We start from the raw sequence: 23,448 nt of genomic DNA, 5'->3' as shown, positions 1-23,448 counted from the left end.
GTGCGGCACTCCATAAGGAACTGTTGTCTTGTGAGTCCTCCGGTGCCGGTGCCAACTCTGGCTCCGGTTGTGCCGGAGCGTGTGCAAGCGCCCTAACAGAGGTAGAGAATTACCGGGCGTGATAAATAATGTATCAGAGACACCGATACCTTTTTACGCTGGTGATGACGGCACGGAGGATGTGTACCCTGTAACGAGAATGCTGATACCTTGTCGCTTCCTGGGACCGCTACTGCACTGATACAAAAGTATCAGAGACTTGTAACTAGGTACATTACTGTATCAGTATCAGGTTGGAACAGATACCGAAAATTGCTGTAACAACCCACCTCTATGATAAAGAAGAATTGTAAGGGGAAGAGAGAAGCAGTGGGTGTTTTCCTTAATACAACCTATCTCGAGGCTCCATTGTAAGGCCCCTTTTCCGAAAATTCTGGCACCGCAAAAGTAAAAGACACGGCCCCGCAAGGTCTAGAGCTGCCTCTGGCTTGTGTGTTTTGTCGCAAAAAAAAAAAAATCCTGTATCCATCCCTAATCATAGCGAACACATTTGGTATTTTGAGGTTATAAAAAAATATTTCTTATTGATTTGTTTGTCCACGTTTCAATGCATTTAGTGTTTTGTATTTAATTTGCATTGAATTTTATTAAGTAGTACGTCAACTTATTGTTTCCAAAATTCGAGCTTTATTAGTAAACAAACGCACTTGTCAATGTCCACATCTAATTTTGAAATTTCGATATCGTAAGTATAATTGATACCTTTATGCGCAGACAGTGAATGGTGCTTTTTCTTTTTATTAAAATCTAAAAATAAATTGATATATTTTAATGATAAATATTGATGAAATAATTATGAATTTTCCTTCTTATTTGCGTCTTAGAGCAAAATGTATGTTTCGTGCGATAACGTTGGCACTATAATATTTTTATTCTATAAGGTTGGCTACAGTCAATTGGTTTATTTGAAATTTCGTCCGTTGACCATTAAAAGCACCGCGAAAACCAAGTTTGTCAAACATAATATTGCTTGTTTAGGTGTTTTAAGTGTAACTAAGCGGTAAGTTATATACATTTCAATGTTTTTCAGATTTTGTATCATAATGAATTACGACTGTGTGTATCTTTATCGTGATATAACTATTAGTGCATGTTTTTAAAGCGGCTGTGAACGGTTTGAACAAAGAACGTTTTCTTTGCTAATTTGGCCAAACATTGTGATTTTACAAATGATTGGGATGCTATACTAATGTTGCTATCCAGTAACACGTTTTGTTATTGAATTTGTTATTGAAAACAATTTAAAACAGTTTTAGGCCCTAAATCAAAATATTAATTGAATTTGGACGTTAGGAATCAATTTTAGGATTTGGGTAAAGCTGTGTTAAAATTCTGCATAATTTTTTTGCATACGTGACTGTCATTTCTACGTAATTTGGTGTATTGACAAAGATCTTCGTAAGTTCGGTTTTGCAGCAGTTCACCATAAGGTCTTACTAACTAAATGCATGATAAGAGTGGAAAAGCTGTATGAAGCTAAAGTTGTAATAGACAAAATAATTAAATAGTAATGGCAGATTTCAATTGCTTGTGTTCCCTTCATTGTTTCATTGTAAATGATAATAGCCGTGACTTTTCCTATATATAAGAAATATGCAAAATTTATTTATTTTATTTGTATTCTATTGAGCCTTCTTTTGGTAGAAACCATAACGCTATGGAACATGTCATTTACATATTTACAGTTATACATACACATATAGTTTTACATATACATAACTTTGAAGTAAAAAAAAATTCAAATTGATTTGAACACAGTTTTTCTATTTCCTCCAAAAACAGCGTTTCAGAATCATAACTGGCTTCCAAGAAATTGCTGTTTTTAGTTTACACTGGGTTTCAGTAGGTACCATGTACAGTAACGTGGCCGTTACCATGTTGTGTTTTTTTTGTTTAGTGTCTTAGACTGTTTCTACTAGAAATTGACGTAATTGTTTTAATGTTTTGCTTTATTAGTTTAGGCTAGACTGTTTCCACTTGAAATTAATGTAATTGTTGCTGCCGTTCCGTTTACTGCATTTTGATCTTGTAGCTCTCCAGACCGGAATACAGTGTTGCGGAGACTGCTACACTAATAAAAATTGAAATGTGACTTGACAATTACTGCATTAGTGCACGTGCTACCTAATGGAACATATAAATGGTAATTTCTCGTGAGTGGGAATTTTGATACACTGTTTTCAGGGTAAATAGAGGAGCATGTATTTAAAAACACATTTGTAATTCTATAATTTTTTACGAAAAAGCTGTGACCCGTACAATGTATAGTTATCAAATCTGTCAGTAGACCGACCAATCTTTATCATTGTGCTGGAATTGCAATAGAGTGATATGTAAATATCACATCATTTTGAACATGCTATTTTAACTGGTCACAAAAAAAAAAATATTATAAAATTCTTTTTCCTGTATGCCATAAACTACCACTATGGTTAGTATAACTAAAATATAACACATTTGTAATGTGTTCTTCTTTGCCATTAATGTAGATAATAACCTAAAATGTAATAGTTATTTGTTAGAGAGCCTAAGGTTAAAATTTTTAAAATATTTCACAGATAGAGTAGTAAACAGAACCTTTATAAAAAGCAGACAGTAGTGGTATTACTTATGTACCAGTTTAAACAGTGTTCGAAAATAATTATTCCAACTCTCATGCTTATGTTACAGAGTTGTCTAACATATTTGTTTAAAAAACTATTTTATTACCATTGAGTTCACTGTTTTGCTCTTGTCATCAATCATTACACTGGCTCTCACATAATTTATACGGAGAATTTTTTTTGTATTATGAAGTATTTTTTACTTTGTTCTTAAGATTTTTTATTTTTTCCAGATTTTGGTATTATCAAGCTCAAGAAAATGGATAATTTCCAAAAAATTGAGAAGATTGGTGAAGGTATGAAATTAATGGTCTAAGTTGAAGTACCCAAAAGAAGTCTACCCTGTTTTTGGAATACATTTTTTTCTAGGGATCCTTTTTACATAAGTTTTCATTAGTCATCACTAGAAATTTATCACTATCTCTATTGCATTGTATGCTATTCCTCGAATTTTATGAAAAGGTTAATTTACTAAAGATTATATAATAGCGGTAAAGTCGGGCAAAGTTAATATTCACCACCATTCACAAGACCTTTTACTCCTGGAAAATAACATAAGTAAATATTGGGTGGGAAAATTGGTATCCAACAAGTATGAGAGAGCTATCGGGGCTGGGGGGGGGGGGGGGGGGGAATGTACAATGAGGAAAGCATTCGTTCCTCAGATCAACAACAGTTTCGTATGTTTGTCCCAGAGATTTGTTAACTGGAAATTTTAGTCGCCTAAATTAAAGAGTTAAGTAGGTTGGGATTGTGGATAAGTGAGTAATGTGTGTCGTCCCAGCTGCTGGTCCTGTGAAGATGAAGGTTTCAATTATGTTATTTAATTTTCAATCTTCACCCATTGCATAGGTTTGGAGTTTGTAGGTTGCACATAATTATAATTTGGAATCCAGTCTCTTTTTTTAGGCATTGATCTGGGAGGTCTTGATGATTTGAGGAAATTGAGAAATTCTAGTTAGTTATAAAAACACATGCTACTATAACAGTAGTACAGAGCACTGAAACCATGGAATTAGGAACTGCCAGGAGACACGTGCTGCGACGTGGGTGAAGTCACTTTTTTTTTACCTCGCGATCGCCATGTTGTACATGCCCGAAACTTCATAAAAAATGATGCTTGATTACGTCTGATGTTGGTTAGTGAGTATGAATTACAATCTCCCGTCAAAAACGGTCACTTTCATATTAAAAAAAAAATTACTTAAAACCGTTTCCACGCTGCAAACACTGCACTCCAGCCAATGTTTCGAGTGTTTAACCAATATGGCGTAGCAGTTAGCTGAAGGGAAAAAAATGGCTTCATGTAGACATGAGCACACCCTGGCTAAAACTATAAAATTAAACTTTTATGTTTTGATTGCTGTGGCTAAAAGATTTGTTTTATTCACAGGTATAAATACAATATTTGCTAAATGGTTTTGTGTTTTAAACACTGTTTAAGGCATATTTAAAGAAGTTGCCACATGACAGTTTGTTTGAATAAATATTTATAATTTTAAGATAGTCGAATCTCGTTTTCTTTGATTTCCTGGACAGTGCCCTGTGATTGGCCGAGGCTTTGGCGGCGTCTCAAACTGAGTGCCTGGCGCCAGGGATGGTCATATTTTAGCTTCCCGTCAGGACTCCCTGGCAGAAGAACGTAAAACCAGGGTTACGGACAAAAATGGGTTTTATAAAAGAAAAGAAAAGAAACCAGTCTTTTTTATTATATCTAAATAAACAAATTTTTCTCTTTTATCTAATAATAAATTTTTGCTATTTGTATTCCCATTTGTGTTTGTTGTCATTGTACCCTATGTAGTAATTTATTTTCAAAGAGTTTTGTTACACAGTAATAGCAAACAATATTGTAGTATACTATGTTTTATTCAGTGTAGGCTTGTCACTGGTTTTAATTACAAATATAGCTATTTAAAAAAATCTAAAATTAATTATGCCTATGGCTATTTTCTTACCTCCATGCAAACATAATGCAAATAAAAAAAGTAATGGATATGAGTAACATTAATTATTTAATAATATTGAATAAAACATAGCTTGTGTCCATCTGGAATAATGTAGCTTTATAGTTTATAGCAGTGAAAGAATTTTCAGAATTTGGACAAAGACACTCATACTCTCACTTAGTATAGATTTGTGTGGACATACTGAAATTGTAGCAATTGTAAAATGTGAACTACTGTATTTGTAATACTTATAATTTGAGGGTATTTTGGAATTTCATTGGCCCATTCATATTAAGAAGTAAGAATGTTTTATTGTATTGTCAACAGGTCATTTAAAGTCACGAAAAAGTAAGGGAACTAAAGGGCTGATCGCCAAAGTAGTTACGAAAAAGTATCTAAATAAGCAGCAACGGTTCTGCTGTTACAAAATTTCCAGCACCCTTTTCCTGACTATGTTCTGTTTAATGCTTCTTTTTAGGCTGAAGATATTTAATCTTTTTTTAACTTAACTGTACGTACTTGTGAATTGTAGAAAATCATGTTTCGCATTTGCTCGGGCTTGATTTTGGTTATGTAAGTATGTTTAAAAATCAACCTTTTGTATAAAAAAACTTTTAAAAATTTTTTTTTTTTAATGTTTTGGATAAGTCTTGTAATTGGTTCGCTATGTATTTGTAGACACCCTGTTTTGTTATTATAATCGTTATCAGTGATGGGGCTGTCGGTTAGTATAATATGAATGCTGTTTTAGGCACTTATGGCGTTGTATACAAGGCAAAGAACAAGAAGACCGGTGAAATGGTGGCCATGAAGAAGATCCGGTTGGAGAACGAAGACGAGGGCGTGCCTTCCACCGCCATCAGAGAAATCTCGCTTCTGAAGGAGCTGCAGCACCCGAACATCGTCAGGTAATACGTTCTCCTGAGTGACCAACCAGCCTTAAACATTTCTACTGTCAGAAGCACATAATAAGCAAAGAGAGACAGAAACTTCACTCCTTGGATGTGACACGATCGCTTGAATGCGTTGGAACCATGAAGTCAATTTCGTTGAAAATTTGTTTGGCTGTATTCTTAGCTGATTGACTATGTGTAAAAATGTTAAACTGGTGTAAAAACCTTTTTAATATATTAAGGTTTGGGTCTTGCACACAATTGTGATTGTTTTCATTTTCTTGTCTTTACTAATACAGTAGAACCCTGTTATAATGAATCTGAAGGGAGCAGTTTATATGTTCACTATAGAGGGGAAACTTTATATCTGGGAAAACTTTTATATTGGCAATACATACTCAAAAGCATAATCTTAACTACACATAGGCCTAAGCCAAGAAAAGAACGAATGGAAATACTCAAAGCAACAGTTTTATGAGCAAATGCAGATATTATTTTTAATACACTACACATGTACAAACTTTCTCTTAATGGTTCTTCGACATCGGCGTATTTTCCCTTTTTCAGGCGTTTAATACTCTGTGACGTATTCGCAGCTTGAGAAAGAAGATTGTTCAGCTTGTTTAATATTGTATTTAATGTGGATGTTGAAATTCCCAGTTCCTTTGATATTAACACGTGCGGGACAGTGGGGTTGGAGTCTACCTTTTTAATAATGTCCAGTTTATCTCGCACAGATAATGCCTTACGTTTTTTAACGCGTTTTTCACCCTTTTTTATGTACGTATTTCTTATTGAAGCACATTTGCAGCTTAATAACACGAAATTCTTTTTACCGTCAAAAGTAAATAAACGAAAAATAACGAGTCTGGCGCATCAAAGATCACTACGTATCATTTAGTATCGCAGTTGTTAAAGCTGGAACGAAAATTTCTTACTTTCTATGGAAAAATTTTGTCCACAGAGTTCTATCTAGTGGTAGTCTTACGAACCTTACTCGATCAAAATGTCCGAAACGTGAACGATAAAAATGAGACGTAAAAATATTGAATTTGCTGCTATAATGTACATACTTATTTGTGTGGCGGTAATTTATGTTCAATTTTGATAACTTATTAAATGTACACGCGTTCGCCCATTCTTTAACTATGCAGGGAGAACTATTTTTATTTTCACCAAACTGAGCACCATTTCTGGCTACACGTAGCCTACCGAGGCCACTCGATTACGACTTGTTTATATTATGAACAGTGGACAATCGAGTAGCATATTGCGGAGAAAAACGTTAATGTGATCCAGAATAGACGTTTTGTGAAAATACTTTTAATTATATGAAAATATTTGAGATAAATGTGCATTATGTCGGCAAAATTTGTTCGTGGTACACGGGAAAACGTATCAACATTGACAAAAGTTGTGCGCTATATCCAATAAATTAATACATAACCTCACATCATTTTGCCGGGACCGAGACGGAAATTCACAATAAACGGGAATTCATTATAGGCGGGTTCACTATAAACGGGTTCTACTGTAGTTAAAGGCTATTTTCTATAAATTTAACCCTACCTCTGTCTTGCTTTTGTTCCGTAACAATTATTATAAAAAAATATATTAACTATGTCTTACATAATGGATGTAAAATGTTACGGAAGTGTTTGTAATTGTTACATCTTGCACAACTTTTTACAGCAATTTTTTAACACTTGGTGAAAATTTTTGTGGCAGAATAAAAAATGCAAAATAAGTATAGTGTTAAATATGTTGAATGTTTCCTTAAGGGGATTAGGACCTGCTGTCTTGTATTTTTCCATCTTTTTTTCTGTTTTTTTTTTCTTTTCTATATTTCCAATTTTGTGAATTATTCACCCCAATTTTATGACATGTTAAGACACAAATAATAACGCCTAAACCTTCTATACCTTGTTGCAACTACAGTAGAATCCCGCTGATGCGACCCCTCACGGTTCCCGGAAAAACGGACTTATAAACGGAATGGTCGCAATAGAGAATTCGGGCCAATCCCCCCCCCAAAAAAAAAAATTCAAGTACATAAAATACTCGCGCTAAATGAATTTGCGTCACGCGAGTTCGGCTATGCTGGCCGGCTGGTTGTTATTTTCGTTCAAAACGTGGCGAAGGAACTTGTGTGGATCAGGTAGAAAACATTCGGCTATAAACGAAAGATATAAGAACAATGCTATCCTGAAATGCTGTGACATGTTTTTGGAGTAGATAATCACAGCGACAGACCGACAGGATGCGCTCCCGCCCTTGCCGTCGGTGATGTTTATTTTGACAGCTCAAGCAATTATCTTTTCCACGTCCCTTCACAGCGTGAAAAAAAAAAAAAAAAACACGTAATGCAGATTAAAAAGTAACTATGCAGTAAAATAAATATATTTACGGCCCTGCTAAATTTTTCTATTCAATAAAATTCGAGGTATTAGTGATTTTTCAGCAGAAACTGCTGTGTGACTAATAAACAAATTGTATCATAATAACTTAAACTTATAAAGTATTTATTAACAGCGAAGGACAGTCGTATAAGCCCATAAAAATATTTATTTTACTGAGAATGGACTATACAACCTGGCTTTTGTCGCACACGGTGTGGGAGGGGAGGAGGATGCTGACAGTTTCTCACGCAGAAGGTTGAAATAAGAGAGGGAATGTGTTGAAATGTTAGTTGGTAAAAGGAGTGGCGGGGGGGGTGAGGTTGTTTTTATAATGTCTGTGGCTCTGGGAGGGATGAGCCTTGAAGAATTAGCAGGGGATGGGAGAGGTAAGCGTCGCGTCACGTCACGTATGACGTCAAGCCGCTGGGCAGGTAAGATAACATGACAGCTGAGACGGCTTTTCGTGCGATAGTGGTGGCACCGAGCTCGGCTAGACACTGCCGCGTGGACAGTCTAGAGGGGTGGTATCTATTTTTAGCCGTCTTTTGTATGCCTGCCTGCTTACAGTACAGCTCCCGCCAAGATAAACGTGAACACACAGCCCCCAACAAAGTGTAACAGACTTGTTTTTCAGTTGATTTTACTCAAATTTTCGACTTTCTCTGCTCAAATTTTTCACGGTTTCTCAAAAAACAGTCGTATAAACGGAATGGACGCATCAGAGGGGGGTCGCATCGGCGGGATTCTACTGTATATAGTTACTAACAGGCTTTAGTCTGTAAACACCACGAGGAAGTAACTTTTTATATCAAGCGGGCAACTACAACTGTTGCGATAATCACACCAGTTCACAAGTGTTGGCTTCGACAAGTAGCCATAGTCAAGTCCTATGCCATGCCAAACCAAAATAAAATAAAAATTAGCACGGAAGCTTTATTGCAAGTGTTACCGGTATATTTGAAATTGTAAGATGGCGAGGCTTAATGGCCCTTAACTAATAGAGTAATGACCCCACCTAAAACGGTATTGCAAGTGGACCAGGTGTTTGTGGACACATGCACTGTGTTTTTTGTGGTCAGGTTGGAAGACGTGCTGATGGAGGAGCCCCGCCTCTACCTCATCTTCGAGTTCCTGTCGATGGACCTGAAGCGCTACCTGGACCAGCTGGGGCCGGGCAAGTACCTGGACGCGGAGAGGACGCGCTCGTTCCTGTACCAGGTGGTGCGGGCCATCCTCTTCTGCCACCAGCGGCGCGTGCTGCACCGCGACCTCAAGCCCCAGAACCTGCTGGTGGGCTCGGACGGCGTCATCAAGGTGGCCGACTTCGGGCTGGGCCGCGCCTTCGGCATCCCCGTGCGCATCTACACCCACGAGGTGCGTTCCCGCTGGGCGGGACGACGAGGCGCTTGGCCACACTTGGCGACCCGTCTCTCGGCCACGCTTGGCGACCCGTCTCTCGGCCACGCTTGGCGACCCGTCTCTCGGCCACGCTTGGCGGCCCGTCTCTCGGCCACGCTTGGCGACCCGTCTCTCGGCCACGCTTGGCGACCCGTCTCTCGGCCACGCTTGGCGACCCGTCTCTCGGCCACGCTTGGCGACCCGTCTCTCGGCCACGCTTGGCGGCCCGTCTCTCGGCCACGCTTGGCGGCCCGTCTCTCGGCCACGCTTGGCGACCCGTCTCTCGGCCACGCTTGGCGACCCGTCTCTCGGCCACGCTTGGCGACCCGTCTCTCGGCCACGCTTGGCGACCCGTCTCTCGGCCACGCTTGGCGACCCGTCTCTCGGCCACGCTTGGCGACCCGTCTCTCGGCCACGCTTGGCGACCCGTCTCTCGGCCACGCTTGGCGGCCCGTCTCTCGGCCACGCTTGGCGGCCCGTCTCTCGGCCACGCTTGGCGGCCCGTCTCTCGGCCACGCTTGGCGGCCCGTCTCTCGGCCACGCTTGGCGGCCCGTCTCTCGGCCACACTTGGCGGCCCGTCTCTCGGCCACACTTGGCGGCCCGTCTCTCGGCCACACTTGGCGGCCCGTCTCTCGGCCACACTTGGCGGCCCGTCTCTCGGCCACACTTGGCGGCCCGTCTCTCGGCCACACTTGGCGACCCGTCTCTCGGCCACACTTGGCGACCCGTCTCTCGGCCACACTTGGCGACCCGTCTCTCGGTTTGCACAATTGCTTGCCTCAAACGTGGACCCAGTAAAGTAGACAATTGCAGTTTATGCAGGGGAGGAAATAAATGTTAATTGGAATGTGAGCTCAAGTCGTTTTAATTTGACAGTAACCAGGGGGATAAATATATAGAAAGAGAGAAACCAGAACATTACCCCGATTTTTAACCTTTAAAAGGATGAATTACGATAAATGCAAACATTAGCTCAGGAGACGGTCTCGTCGCTTGCCTTCAACACGGACGCAGAAAAGTTGACAAGTGCAGTTTATGCTGGGGAGGGGGGAGAAATGCTAATGGGATGTGAGGTTAGTTGTTTTAAGTGATAGTAATCAGAGAGAGAAACCAAAACATTCCCCTAATTTTCACCCTTTTAAACGAATTTTGATAAATCCAAAAAATAAAACTGTTCATGTTCAGTGTTTTTTAGATCTCACCTCTGATTTTAAGAGATTTGAATGTATTGCCGTGTTTTCTCGCATAATCGTTGCACTTTTTATTCTAAAATCAAGCTTGAAAAGTAGGGGTTTAACGATTATGCGTAAAAAAAAATTTTAATTCGATAATTATATTCATAAAAAAAACCAATTCATGGAAAGTACGTTTATTTAAAACGTAAAGTATAAAAGAGCACGCCAATCTACATATTTAAATTAATTCATGCAACAAAAAAAACTTTCATCTTTAAATAGAAAAACAAAATCTGTGATCCAAATGCAAGCCGAACAAACGCTTAACTATCGCCGCAGTAAGGACACACACCACGAAAGAGAGCGGGCCATCAGATGTAGTTAACTCGGCACTTGACAGAGGCGCGCGTTGCATGAACTCGGCGAGATATCGATATTCGGCTACTTGTGCGCGCTCTATACGGGAAGCAACATAACCAAACATTAATGATTGCAACGAGCGCTGTCTACATTTTTGTAAGCGGTTCATCGCGGTGACGCAGACGAAAAGATGAAGGTTATAAAGTTTAAAAACGTTTTTAAAAGAAAGTTTACACATTAGACAACTTAAGTGGAACCTCGTTACTACAAGAGCTGACAACGGTGGCAAAAATACTAGTAATAACCGAATATAAAAAATTAAAGTCCTGCACCATCCAAACAGTCTTAATTTCACACCGTGACTTGTAAAGGGTGCACTATAGTGAAAAAAAGTGTTGAATAAAAGTTGTAGCAAATTAAATTACGAATAGAAAGTGTCTATGGAATTTTTTGTATCTACAATGGTTTTTCATTTAATCGCAAATGAAATGGCCTGATACAAAGACCGGTGCCGTTCAAGATCACGGTGGGAAGGTATGTGAAGCGGTGGAAAAAAAAAAGGGAGCAAAGGAATGAAGAAAGGAAGGTTGTTGGCTGGTCTTTTTTTTATATTTACCCCTCCGCCGACTTAGGATGGGAAGCAACTGGTGCCGTCAAGAGAAAGAGGGAGGGAAAGAGAGAGCACATGTTGTTTGTCACCAGTCCTTCCACCCAGACCGTCTGGTAGCCACATAGCTGTCTGTATTTACTGCGTGAACTTTTTTTTTTAAATGACTGTGTGTTTGTGTTATTCCTTTTTTTAAATATGCCATTCAAATCGCACGTACTTAAGAAAAGACCAACAAGGAGGCACTCGTAATAACTGGTTTAATTGACTATGATTTACGTAGTGAAACTGACGATGCATTACAAAACTGTCGTAACAACGAAGGTCTCGTAGTATCCCGTACTCGTAATAATGAGGTTCCACTGTACGTGTTAACGTTAATTAAACAAGTAAGAGGTAAAGTCCGAATAAATATTAGATTTTTATTTTAAACTACATTGTTTTATACTGAAAAAATACCCACACAAAGCGCTCTGAATCTAATAGCGGGACCAAAAACATCATGCGATGTTTACGCGAGAGTTTTTTTTAATCCAAATTTGGACGACCAAAAATATGGGTGCGACGATTACGCGCGTGCGACCGTTAAGCGCTAAAAGAGGGTATCTAAAACTTGATGTTAGTATAAAATGTCTGACGATTATGTGATGGATAGGGGCAGGCATTTTTCGCGAATAAATTTTAACGCCTGTTAGACTGCAACAAGGTATACCCGCACCGGCGGTTTCTCCCTTGTGATTGGCGGCCCGACCGCTAGAGAAGACGTTGCCATGTTTGAGACCGAGCCACTCGTGACGCGTTTGCTTCCGCACTGGATTTACTGTGATCGGTTGTTGTGACAATCAACATGCGCCTGAAAGGAATCCGCCCAGTCACGGAACACAAGACGATGCTGCGGTGTTTTTAACTTATAACTGATCTCGGAATATTTTCGCGGAGTATGCGTGTCCCTGGTATGGACATTTCTGCGCCGAATGGTGTTACTGACTTGCGTATCGGTGTTGTGTTGCGTTGACTCGCCGTGCAGTGTGACGTGGTCTCCGCTTGTCGCGCAGGTGGTGACGCTGTGGTACCGCGCCCCGGAGGTGCTCCTGGGAGCCACGCGCTACTCCTGCCCCGTCGACATGTGGTCCATCGGCTGCATCTTCTCCGAGATGGCTTCCAAGAGGCCCCTGTTCCAGGGAGACTCCGAGATAGACCAGCTGTTCCGCATATTCAGGTGGGCGGGCAGGGTCGCGAGAGAAGTTCCCGAACGAACCTTAGCTGTCCTAACTTTCATTTCCAGCTGCCTTTTTTTTTTTTTTTTTTTTAAACTTGCTGCAAAAATAAACAGGTTTAAGAAAATTTCCTATGCATTAATATTAACATTTTTTTTTTTTTGGGATCTGGTTTAAAGAAAACTATCCATCTGACATAAGTAATGTAAGGACATGTGAACAGACTTTAAGTTGGTAGTTTGCAGACGGATGTTTACAGGATGGCTAGTATGTGTGATTTGTCCATCCCGGTGGTTCGTCATGCCATGTTGGTTGGAAAGGGGGGGGGGGGAGGGGGAGTCGACATGGCCTGTGTAAAGATTACGTAACTACAGAAATAATCGAAGCTCTTTTTAACATTCAGTCGGATTTCCCCGGGAAATTTTGCTATTTGTTTTTTATTTGAAGAATTATTTGGTTGTGATGGAAAGCTTCATGTCTGATTCGCCCATGAATATATATATATACTTTAAAAAAAATTATAAATAAGGCACTCCATTTGCATTAGCTGGCCAAGTTGCATTTTTGACATTGTTATGCTGTATGGATAAGGAGATTTAAATGTAACATAAATCTGGAACTTTCAAGGTTTTTAAGTCTGTTTTGCTGGCTTTTTCGTTACATGGTTTCATTTCTTCATATATATATATATATATTATAACATTTTACTTGGCCTTTTAATTTCATCGGATTTTTTATAATTTTAAAACGGCTAAATAATATTGAATTGATAGTTCTGAAATAAATTTTTAAGTGTACCGTGCAGTAGACACCAATTTTACTTTTAAAAACTTTTTTTGCAATTACAGTGAAACCTCGTTAATATTATCCCGCTTATCACGAATGACTCGTTAATATTACCTATTACTATTTCCCCGTGAAATATGCCCATTAAACACAATGAAGATTTGTTTGGTTAATACGAAATTCTCGTTATTATGTATAGCGAACAATAACAATTCCCGTCCGTATAAACAAACAGTCATGTTTACCGTTTAATACGAACCAAAGATTACCACAAAGATACGGCCCCGCCTGAGTGTCCGAAGTGTGTTTTTAACTCTATGTTTTCAAAATCACTCGTTCGTGTGTTCGATATGTTCAGAAATCACTCGCGTTTGTACAATATTCGATATATCGAACTTCACGTGGGATGGTATTTACGTTCGATTTTGTACTTCCTTTGTATACATGAATCTGTGCCGGACCAATAAAAACAAAATATATGTTACGCCTAACGTGTTTAATATTTGTGTACGTTGTAATGAAAGTTTAAGTGAATTATCTCGTGAGAATTTTATTAAACTTTAGAATTTGTACGTACACACATAAAAATGGAGGCAAAACGTAAACGCAAGGAAATTGCATTGAAGACGAAAATTAAGATAATAAATTCAGTTCGTCAGGGTGAAAAAACGAAAACAGAACTTTCTGAAGAGTTTGGTATATCAAAATCAACCTTAAGTACAATTCTAAAGCAAGCAGATAAAATAGAAGAAGCGGTCAGGAAAGGTAGTAATCAAACTAAGAAAAGGATGCGCGTCGGTAAACATTCCGAATTAGAGGCCAAACTGCTGGAGTGGTTTCATCAAATGCGCGCCGCCAGAGTTCCAATTTCCGGGCCTATTATCCAAGAAAAGGCTGATCAGCTGGCACTGCAACTCAGAATTGACGATTTCCATTGCAGCAACGGATGGCTTCAACGCTTCAAAGATAGGCATAATTTGGCCACAAAATCCATTTGTGGCGAATCTGCAGCTGTCGACCAAACAGCAACGAGTGACTGGCTTCAGTCAGTACAGTCCATCGTAAGTAAATTTGCACCACAAGATGTGTTTAATATGGATGAAACAGGGCTTTTTTACAATCTGTTGCCCAATAAAACTCTAACCGTAAAAGGTGAAAACTGCCATGGCGGTAAACACAGTAAAGTTCGTCTTACAGTTTTACTATGTTGTAATCAAGATGGCAGTACTAAACTTCGACCCTTGGTTATTGGCAAGTCTGCCAAGCCAAGATGTTTCAAAGATGTTGCAGCAAAAAACCTGCCAGTAGATTACGAGGCAAACAGTAAGGCTTGGGTCACCACAAAAATTTTCCAGTTGTGGTTGTTAAAATTGGACAGGAAAATGGCGACTCTAAATCGCAAAATTTTGTTATTGTTGGACAACTGTGCTGCACATACTGCTCATGGTATGAAGTTGGAAAACATTACCTTACTCTTCTTGCTACCAAATACAACAAGTGTGACACAACCACTCGACCAAGGTATAATACAGTGCTTGAAAAGAAACTACAGACAGCGCTTGGTGAAATACCTTATCAGGCAGTGTGAAAAAGGAAAGACTGAGCTTCCTAGATGGTCAGTTTTGGATGCTATCCGCAGTATAGCCATGTCGTGGGACAGCATCAGCCAAAAGACAATTGTGCATTGCTTTGCAAAAAGTGGTTTTGGCCAGCAAACTGTTGAAGAACCTGACTGTGATCAACCTTTAGAGGATTGGCAAGAGTTAAAAGAACATGTGCAAGTTGATAATGACTTCAATGAGTTTGTTCATATTGATGACAGTGTGTACACCAGTGCAAGATTAACTGCAGAAGATCTTGTTGGTTCACGAGGATTACAGGAAACACCAACGGCTGACGCTGTACAGTCACTTTGTGAGGGTGGTACAAGTCAGGATAATGATGGTGATGACGACAATGGTGAGGTAGTGCATAAACTTCCAAGCAAAAGTGATACAATCAGTGCTTTGCGTACACTGGAAAATGTACTTGCTGCAAGTGATGTGCCAATTGACTTGATTGCAGGATTTGAGAAGATATGTTCTGCTGTAAATGATATTTACAGAGATAAGTGTGTCCAGAAAAAAATTAATGATTTTTTTAAACCTATGTAAATATATCTTGCATACTTTGCATAAGAATTGCTATACACTCAACAGCAATTAACTGTACGGTAAATGTTAATCATTTTTGTCAAAACTTTGGAAGCAAATTAAATAAGAATACATACATACGTATATGTATACTAATTATCAGTCTGTTATAGTATATTTTATTAAAACTATTAAAATTGCTTCTAAGTGTATTTTGTTAGTGTGCATGTCAATATCTGGCTTCTATTACAATAATAATATTCCACATTTTTAGTGCTCTGACATGTAGGAATTCAATATTTCTTATCGAGTTCTTATTCTACCTATTGGCTCAAGAACCTCATTAATATGAACCTCGTTATTACAAACTGAAATATTTTACTCCCCTTCAGGTTTGTATTAATGAGGTTTCACTGTATTTGTTCCATTTGGTTCTTATCTATTCTGCACAGAAATGTTATAAATTTAACTCTGACAGCTAATTATGTGAAAAGTATGCACTGGTTGTTTTTTTATTATTACCTTTTATTTATGTTTGGCCACTCAATAAGTCTGCAATTTCAACAGTGTTGGACATAAAAAAAATAAAATATTTACCTAGAATATTAAGGGCGCCGTCTGCCCGGGCGCGCACATAGCTTCAGGAAAAAACGTGATTTCAAAAATACTCGATATATCCAAGTGTCTTTGCGAAAAGCATTTAAGAATTCGTTGAGGGCCGAAAAGTGCTTTTGATGTGGGATTAAATTTTTAAACTGTATTTTTAGGACCGTGATAATGAAAATGACCATAAAGTGCTTTTTTTTTTTTAGAGTAATTTTTAGGCGTAAAACAAAGCACTCGAAGGGACTTGCATTCAGGGGTCTCCACAGTTGGTAATTTAGTACTAGATCTAGTACTTTTATAACTTTTTTAAATTGGTTTAGTACAGATCTAGTACATTTTTTCTTTAATGTAATAATATTATTGTAACTCCAGTATGTTTTATTATTTAATTATTAAAAAAAAAAAATATGGAATGTATGTGTGTGTGGTGTGATATATTTAAGTTCGAGCATTGTACAATGTCATAATAACTTCCTAAATTGTTAAAAAAAAAACCATAACAAATTATAATTTAGTACTTTTTTCTTTCTAATCTAGTACTTTTTTTCTCGCCTGAGATGTTACGAAATATTTTTTTTCCCCTTGTGGACACCCTGCTTGCATTACTCCTTTTGTCTTCGCCTCCCCGCCGCGTGATGTCGCGGTCGCCGCGAGAAGACTGGCGCGCCGGTCCGGGGGAGACACGGCGCTGCGTAACGGATGTAACGGAGGGGGGGTGGCGTGCCGTGCCGTGCGCAGGGTGCTCCGCACTCCGACGGAGAAGCTGTGGCCCGGAGTGTCGAAGCTGCCCGACTACAAGGCCTCCTTCCCCAACTGGACGGACAACAACCTGGAGAACCACGTCAAGAACCTGGACGGCCTGGCGCTGGACCTGCTGCAGGTCGGTTCCCTTGCTTCTTAAATGTGGACACATTATATGGTGGGTTGCGATAAAACCCTTGATAACACCGGAAATGCAAGTTAACACATCATTTAGCACCTAAATCCGACCAAGATCATATTGATCAGCATTCTTAATAAGAAATTTAACTGAATTCCATAAACCTTATAATTTTTAATATGGTGAATTTGATTGATGTAATTTGTTTTGCGGAAAGTTTGTACCAAAATGTATGTGGTAAATTGATGGGGAAAGTTTTTTAAAAAAGATTTCACATAAGTGTTATTCGTAATTTTTTTTTATTATTATGGCAGTGGTACATTTTTGAAACACACAATTACTTAAAAAATTTATTTTTGTTCTGAGTAGTTAAACAAGCTTATTAAAAATTTAGGGATGTGCGAAAGTGACTTTATCCACATGAAATGAAAGTGAAAGAAAATTTATCAAGTTTCGCGAAAGTGAAACGAAAATGAATTTTTCTATGAGATAAATATATTCTTAACGAAAGTTAAGCGAAATTTTTTAATTAACAAAGAAAAAAAGTGCCCCAAAATTTGCTCTTCAGTAATAAATTCTATTACATAAATCATTTTGGTACCTTTTGATGTATATATAAATATTACTATTTAATATAATCAACATCCGCCCTAGACCACACAACACAGCCCCATGTCACTCGTAAATTTCAAGAATCAATCCAGATCTTTCAGCGCACAGACTATTTCCTTTACAGTCGTAATGTTGCAGTCTATGATAATATATTTATCACGTGCATGGTACTGATGAAAAAATACGTGAATACTGCGGAACGGCCGCCATCTTGCACCACTGTCACACATGGCTAGCTCAAGAAGCTGTAAACCAGGCAAGGGACATGGTCAAAACAAAACATAACAAATGGTTGCTGCCAAGTGGTCATTACATGCAGTGACTTTTTGACCTTTTTGTCTAATTGGCTGTATATTATGAGGATTTTATATGCCAGTCAGAGTATGTAAAATTTAAATAAAGCAGACGACAATGTTTTTGTTTGGCTGTGCGCGAATAAAAGTAGGTACGTTCTTTGTTTATGTGTATACGGTAAATACTAAATAGTAGTGGTGCACCGATGCGGATACCGATGAATCGTAATCGGCGATTATGGGTACTTACCGATTAATCGTAATCGGCGATTATCTTAACGATTACTTTGCCGATTATTTACGTCCCGGCGTAATTAAGTAGGTTTTTACCGTGTAATATTTTGTTACACATTTTAGGATGAAATACGGTAATATTTGTATATATTACAAAATTCATCTAACTCCATCATATCATAATTACAGATATTTCGTCAAGTTTAATAAATCACATTGCCTCGAACAATAAAAAATACATTTTTCCTACACGTTTATTTACGTTTCGTCTTTTGTTTAGTGGCCTTGTACATTACCTATAGCCAGAGACGTAAAATAGATGGCACGCAATCAAAATACCACAAACAGTTGCAGTGGATTCTATGACAATCGATCTTTTCGAGTCGTAGTAGCGGTTTAAAATCGTGGTCCCGATACCTTCTAGTTTTTATCACTGCGTTTTACAAACTCGTTATGGGCGTCTTTGGTAACATTATCCGTTTGTTATTTGTATGACGTGAAAAGTGAAAAAGTATTTATAATTTTATATATTCAGTCAACATAAATAAAATCACATGTGCTAGAATTGGTTTTGAGTCATTTTTATATAATTATAGTGAGATGGCGAGTAGGGAGAAATAAAGTGAAGTGTGGAAACATTTTTCTATAAACTCAAGTGAACAAAATAAAGCAGCATGTTTACATTGTTAAACGGTAATTTCTTGATGCAACCTTATGTGATAGTCAATAATAATGCTAGTTTTCCGCAACAAAAACTTAGGTAAATATGTATTGTACGGATTAGCGCCAAAAAAAATCGTACAAATATGAAATAACTTTCATTATATGCTATCTTACGTCCTCTTTTCAGAACCGCCTGCGGAGATAAAAAAATCCAATTACTTTATGAGATATTGAATTTTTTAATCTTCATTTTTTGGCGATTTTTTTAAAAAAAAATTTTAAAAATCCGAAAATACCTTTATTCAATACCTTTATTCTGTGCTCTTAAACTTCCTCTTTTCATTAAACCCGGCTGAGATAAGAAATTCCAAATACTTTTGGAGATATCGAATTTTTTAATTTTCATCCTGTGCACTCATGCAGCGATAACAGTTGCTTGTTTACAAGTATGATTTTTTTTTTGCGATGTTCCCGAACGGAGAAACCTAAGATGCACATAAAGTTCTGCCATTCCCGATTACACCCGAACAATTCACCTTCGGCCAACCTCGGGTTTATTTATTAATATTTATATTTCTCTGTTTATTTTAATGTAGCTATACTAACCTAACTAACCATCCAAAGGGTTATAAAGTGTTTTAATGTAGCTAACCTATCCGACCACTTTTAATATTTCAATTCATTTTTCCTGCGCAAAAATAAATAAATCCCGAGGTTGGCCGAAGGTGAATATTCGGGTGTAATCGGGAATGGCAGAACTTTATGTGGATCTTAGGACTCTCACGTGAACGAATACATCATGTAAAAAGAAACTTACGTGAGTTTATTCTGTTTATCCTTTGTCCCGGTTTGTTAGGTCAGGTCAGCTACATTATAAATACTTTAAAACTAAACAACCAATAAAATTAATTTTATTATTTTTAATGTCCGTTCAGTTTCAAAATATTTATAATGTAGCTGACCTGACCTAATCTACCTTTGTCCCATTTTGTTAGGTCAGGTCAGGTCAGTTACATTATAAATACTTAAAACTATACAACATGTAAAATAAATTGATATTATTTTTAATTTCCGTTTATTTTGAAGTATTTATAATGTAACTAACCTTACCTAATGGACAATTTCTGTTATTTAGACATTCACGCGCACACGGCAAAATATAAAATGGCGACGGTCAAATTATTACACACGTCTGGTATAGCAAAATAAGAACGGCCATATCTCCAAAAGTATTTGGAATTTTTTATCTCCGCAGGCGGTTCTTAAAAGAGGACGTAATATAGCATATAATGAAAGTTATTTCATATTTGTACGATTTTTTTTGGCGCTAATCCGTACAATACATATTTACCAAAACTTACCCATTTTAATTACAATTATTAGACTGTAGTTCAAGTTGTTTACAATAACAAATATAAATAGAAGTTAATTTAATTTACACTTTGCAATCACTTAATAGTGTATTTTATATATTTTATACTGTTATAACTGTATTCTCGATTTTACCTAATCTTGTTATTAAATTCACACGGGAATAAAAATTTATGTGTGCATTATTACACTTAAAAAAATTTCTTCATTATAATCGGTAACTGAATCGGTATCTGCCGATTATTGCTCTCATAATCGGTAATCGGTAAAGTCATATCGGTGCACCACTACTAAATAGTGTACTAACAGTTATGGAATGTATGTTTTACGAATATAGTACCTACACTATTGTTTGAAAGCAAATGAATCAGGTAATTTTTCAAATATTGCATGATTTTGTTCTGATACCTAGGCCTACTGTAATCACGGTTGAATTTTGTTTACTTTATCTGCCATGTTTGTTCAAATTATGATTTTACAGTATTTTCATTAACGTGAGTTTTTTTTCATCACCACGTAAATTAATCTTAATGGAAATCTTTTTTCTAATTAATGTATTTATATGATTTGCATATGTTATTACATTATTAGTAATAACAAGCAAATCATATAAAGACATTACAGTAGAATCTCAGTGCTAAGTACTTACAGGTACCTCAAGTTTTTGTACTTAGTACTGAAACATGCATACATATCTTTACAAAGAGAAAAAAATATATAAAAAAATAGCTACAGGAGAGCCGCAATGCCATATGTATTCGCAACTGCGACTTGCTTTTTTCCCCTTGTCTAGTTCTCTGAGTATATCCACTTTTTCCTTTTTCGTTTCTTTTTATCTCCAGGATCATTCATATTGTAGCACAAATACAATGCGGTGTCTAAATAACGTAACCTGAAAATAAACTCAACAATAACGATAAACAATCCCGGCACAGACATCAAACAGTATTTTTAGCGTAGCGTAACACTTTTGTCTAAATAATTAATACTTCTCTCAAACTGCCGTCTTTCGATGTATCGAATGGTGTTGTGTTGCTCACGTCGCATACTACGTACGGTATAATCCATGGTTGTGCGCGCAACTGTTTGTTAACTTTGTTTTGAGAATTTAGAGGTTAGAAAATACATTGCGGTGGTATTTGTGTATCTTTGTTCTACTACATTAATCATTTAGCTGGAAATTTATTTACCAGTTTAAGAAAATTTTGGTGTAGTAATGCCACGCTACTAGTAGAATTTTTACGTTATAGTGAAAATATGATACTTTAAACTGAAACCGTTTTGCATGGCGAAGATATGATTTTTGGCGGGGACTTAAAAAAAATTCGTTAAGTGAAATATACTTTATAATAAGGTACGTTATTGTACCGGTATTCTACTGTACATTTTTATTAAATTATGATTTCTTTTTCAACTAGAACAAATGAACTTCGGTAAGCTATTGAACTTTCGTTTGGCTCGAAATATTTCGCTAAAAACGAACTTCGACAGATGAAATTCTTACCGAAATCAAAAATGAAAGTAGCATAATTTCGATTTCGGTATCGGTATACCGAACATTCGCACAACCCTTTAAAAATTATTATATTTTAAATGTGCAATATATAATAGCCTAAATCATAAATGTAATGTTCTTTAATAATAAATTTATGAATCACCAGGATTCAAAAAATAATAAAAACAATAATGCTGAAATCTCCTGTTTCAAAAATGAAAATATGTTATAAATAACGCAATGTAATCTGGTCCCTAATCATATAGCACCAAAATGCAAGTTATATCATGGAATTTAAGTAGCATTTAACAATACTTACTTCACCCTCTACCAATTGTTAGGAGTCTTCTTTTGCATTGGTGGCGCTGCAAGCGAGAAAACAATAGAACCGTTTCAGCGCGTGCGCTTATCTGAAACAGGTTTGAGTGTTTCTCTTTAATTGTGACCTTGGACCAACTCTCGACGACGCTTGCAGCTGATGCTGTTAGACATTAGTAACTGTGGCGTTCTACTGTGCGTGTTGCAGGAAATGCTGACGTACGACCCGGTGCACCGCATCTCGGCCAAGGACGCGCTGAAGCACCCGTACTTCGAGGGCTTGGATCTCGCCTCGCTGCCGGTCGTCTGAGCGAGCCCGCGTTTGTTCCTCTCTGTGACCTCTTTCCGTGGAGTTGCCCCATTGGCTGAGAGTTCGGACGCACTGCGTTCTTTGTTTTAGCCTCCGCGTTGCTCACTCTGTCGCTCTCTCTCTAGGCACGTGAAGTGTGGACCTATTTGCGCGGCGTTCACCGAGCTGCTGCACTTTATCCCAAAGGGAATTTTTTCCCAAAGCCATCTTTTTCGATAAATCTAGCCGTGGAATTTTTTTTTTCCCCGGCTATATTCTGCCAATTGTGCTCTCATTGGTGACGTAAAATCAAATGTGTCAAGTTAAAACAAAAACCAGTTTCCCATTTTTGAAAAAAATGCTGCCATTGGCTGTAGCTACTTAATCGTGTTCTGAGTGGCAAGGCGGTTTAACTTTTTTTTTTTTTGTAGTGTTAGAAGTAATGAGTGGTTTGTAAGATCGGATGTTATATGTCTATTTTAGTCTGTAGTTCCTTTTAGCGGTGACTATCCATAAATTATCTTGTTTGTTGTTTTTTTCTATTTAGTATACTTTTTAGAATCTCTTATTGTTTGAATGAAACTCCTGTTGAGTTGCCATACAGCATTGATAAACACCCGCCAGGGTTGAATCTATGAATTTGCTTGGAATGTTCTTTACCACACTTTAAGAATATATGTAAATAAATATGTATATATGTATTTTTGTTATTTTACATACTTCATTTCTTGCTTTCTAAAATTTTTCTGCAGAATGCTGTTAGTAGTAAATATGTTGGATGAAAATTTAATTTCTGATATCTTGCTTTGTTTGGAATTTAATAAAAACGTGCATTTTTTAAATAAGTTATGATTGTTCGTACATGTTGGAGAATTTTTAATTAATGGGAGTTAAAATAGTCATTACACTCTTTTGAGAATTTCTTTGCTCCTTGTCTTAAACATTCATATTTAATAGTATCAAAAGGTTAATTTTAATTGCTCAAGTCAGTTTGATTTTCGTATTCCATTGGTTGTTTTTAATTATTAATGTGCTTCAAATTACAGTAAATCCTTGTTAATATATTTTAGTACTTTTTATTTATCAATTCGCCAACACACGAGTGTA

General features: G+C 37.4%; 1 protein-coding gene across 3 annotated transcripts in view; it reads left to right on the top strand.

The window, feature by feature from the left end:
- LOC134540649 (cyclin-dependent kinase 1) overlaps window positions 1-23,042 on the top strand; it is an 84,145-nt gene extending 61,103 nt beyond the window's left edge. For 2 of the 3 annotated variants that reach the window (XM_063383521.1, XM_063383520.1), the window contains exons 2-7: window positions 2,897-2,959; window positions 5,364-5,520; window positions 8,984-9,278; window positions 12,501-12,664; window positions 16,925-17,066; window positions 22,261-23,042. In XM_063383521.1, the coding sequence (XP_063239591.1) occupies window positions 2,897-2,959; window positions 5,364-5,520; window positions 8,984-9,278; window positions 12,501-12,664; window positions 16,925-17,066; window positions 22,261-22,362 (923 nt within the window). In that variant the 3' untranslated portion in view covers window positions 22,363-23,042. Of the gene's footprint in view, window positions 1-971; window positions 1,061-2,896; window positions 2,960-5,363; window positions 5,521-8,983; window positions 9,279-12,500; window positions 12,665-16,924; window positions 17,067-22,260 lie in introns of those variants that run through there. The other variant, XM_063383522.1, reaches the window with a different exon arrangement.
- Window positions 23,043-23,448: the final 406 nt, after the last annotated feature.

This window comes from Bacillus rossius, chromosome 17 (assembly GCF_032445375.1).
Source record: "Bacillus rossius redtenbacheri isolate Brsri chromosome 17, Brsri_v3, whole genome shotgun sequence".
Classification (NCBI taxonomy): Eukaryota; Metazoa; Arthropoda; class Insecta; order Phasmatodea; family Bacillidae; genus Bacillus; species Bacillus rossius.
The sequence above is the reverse complement of the archived record's forward strand: the minus strand, read 5'-3'. Positions and strand labels throughout refer to the sequence as shown.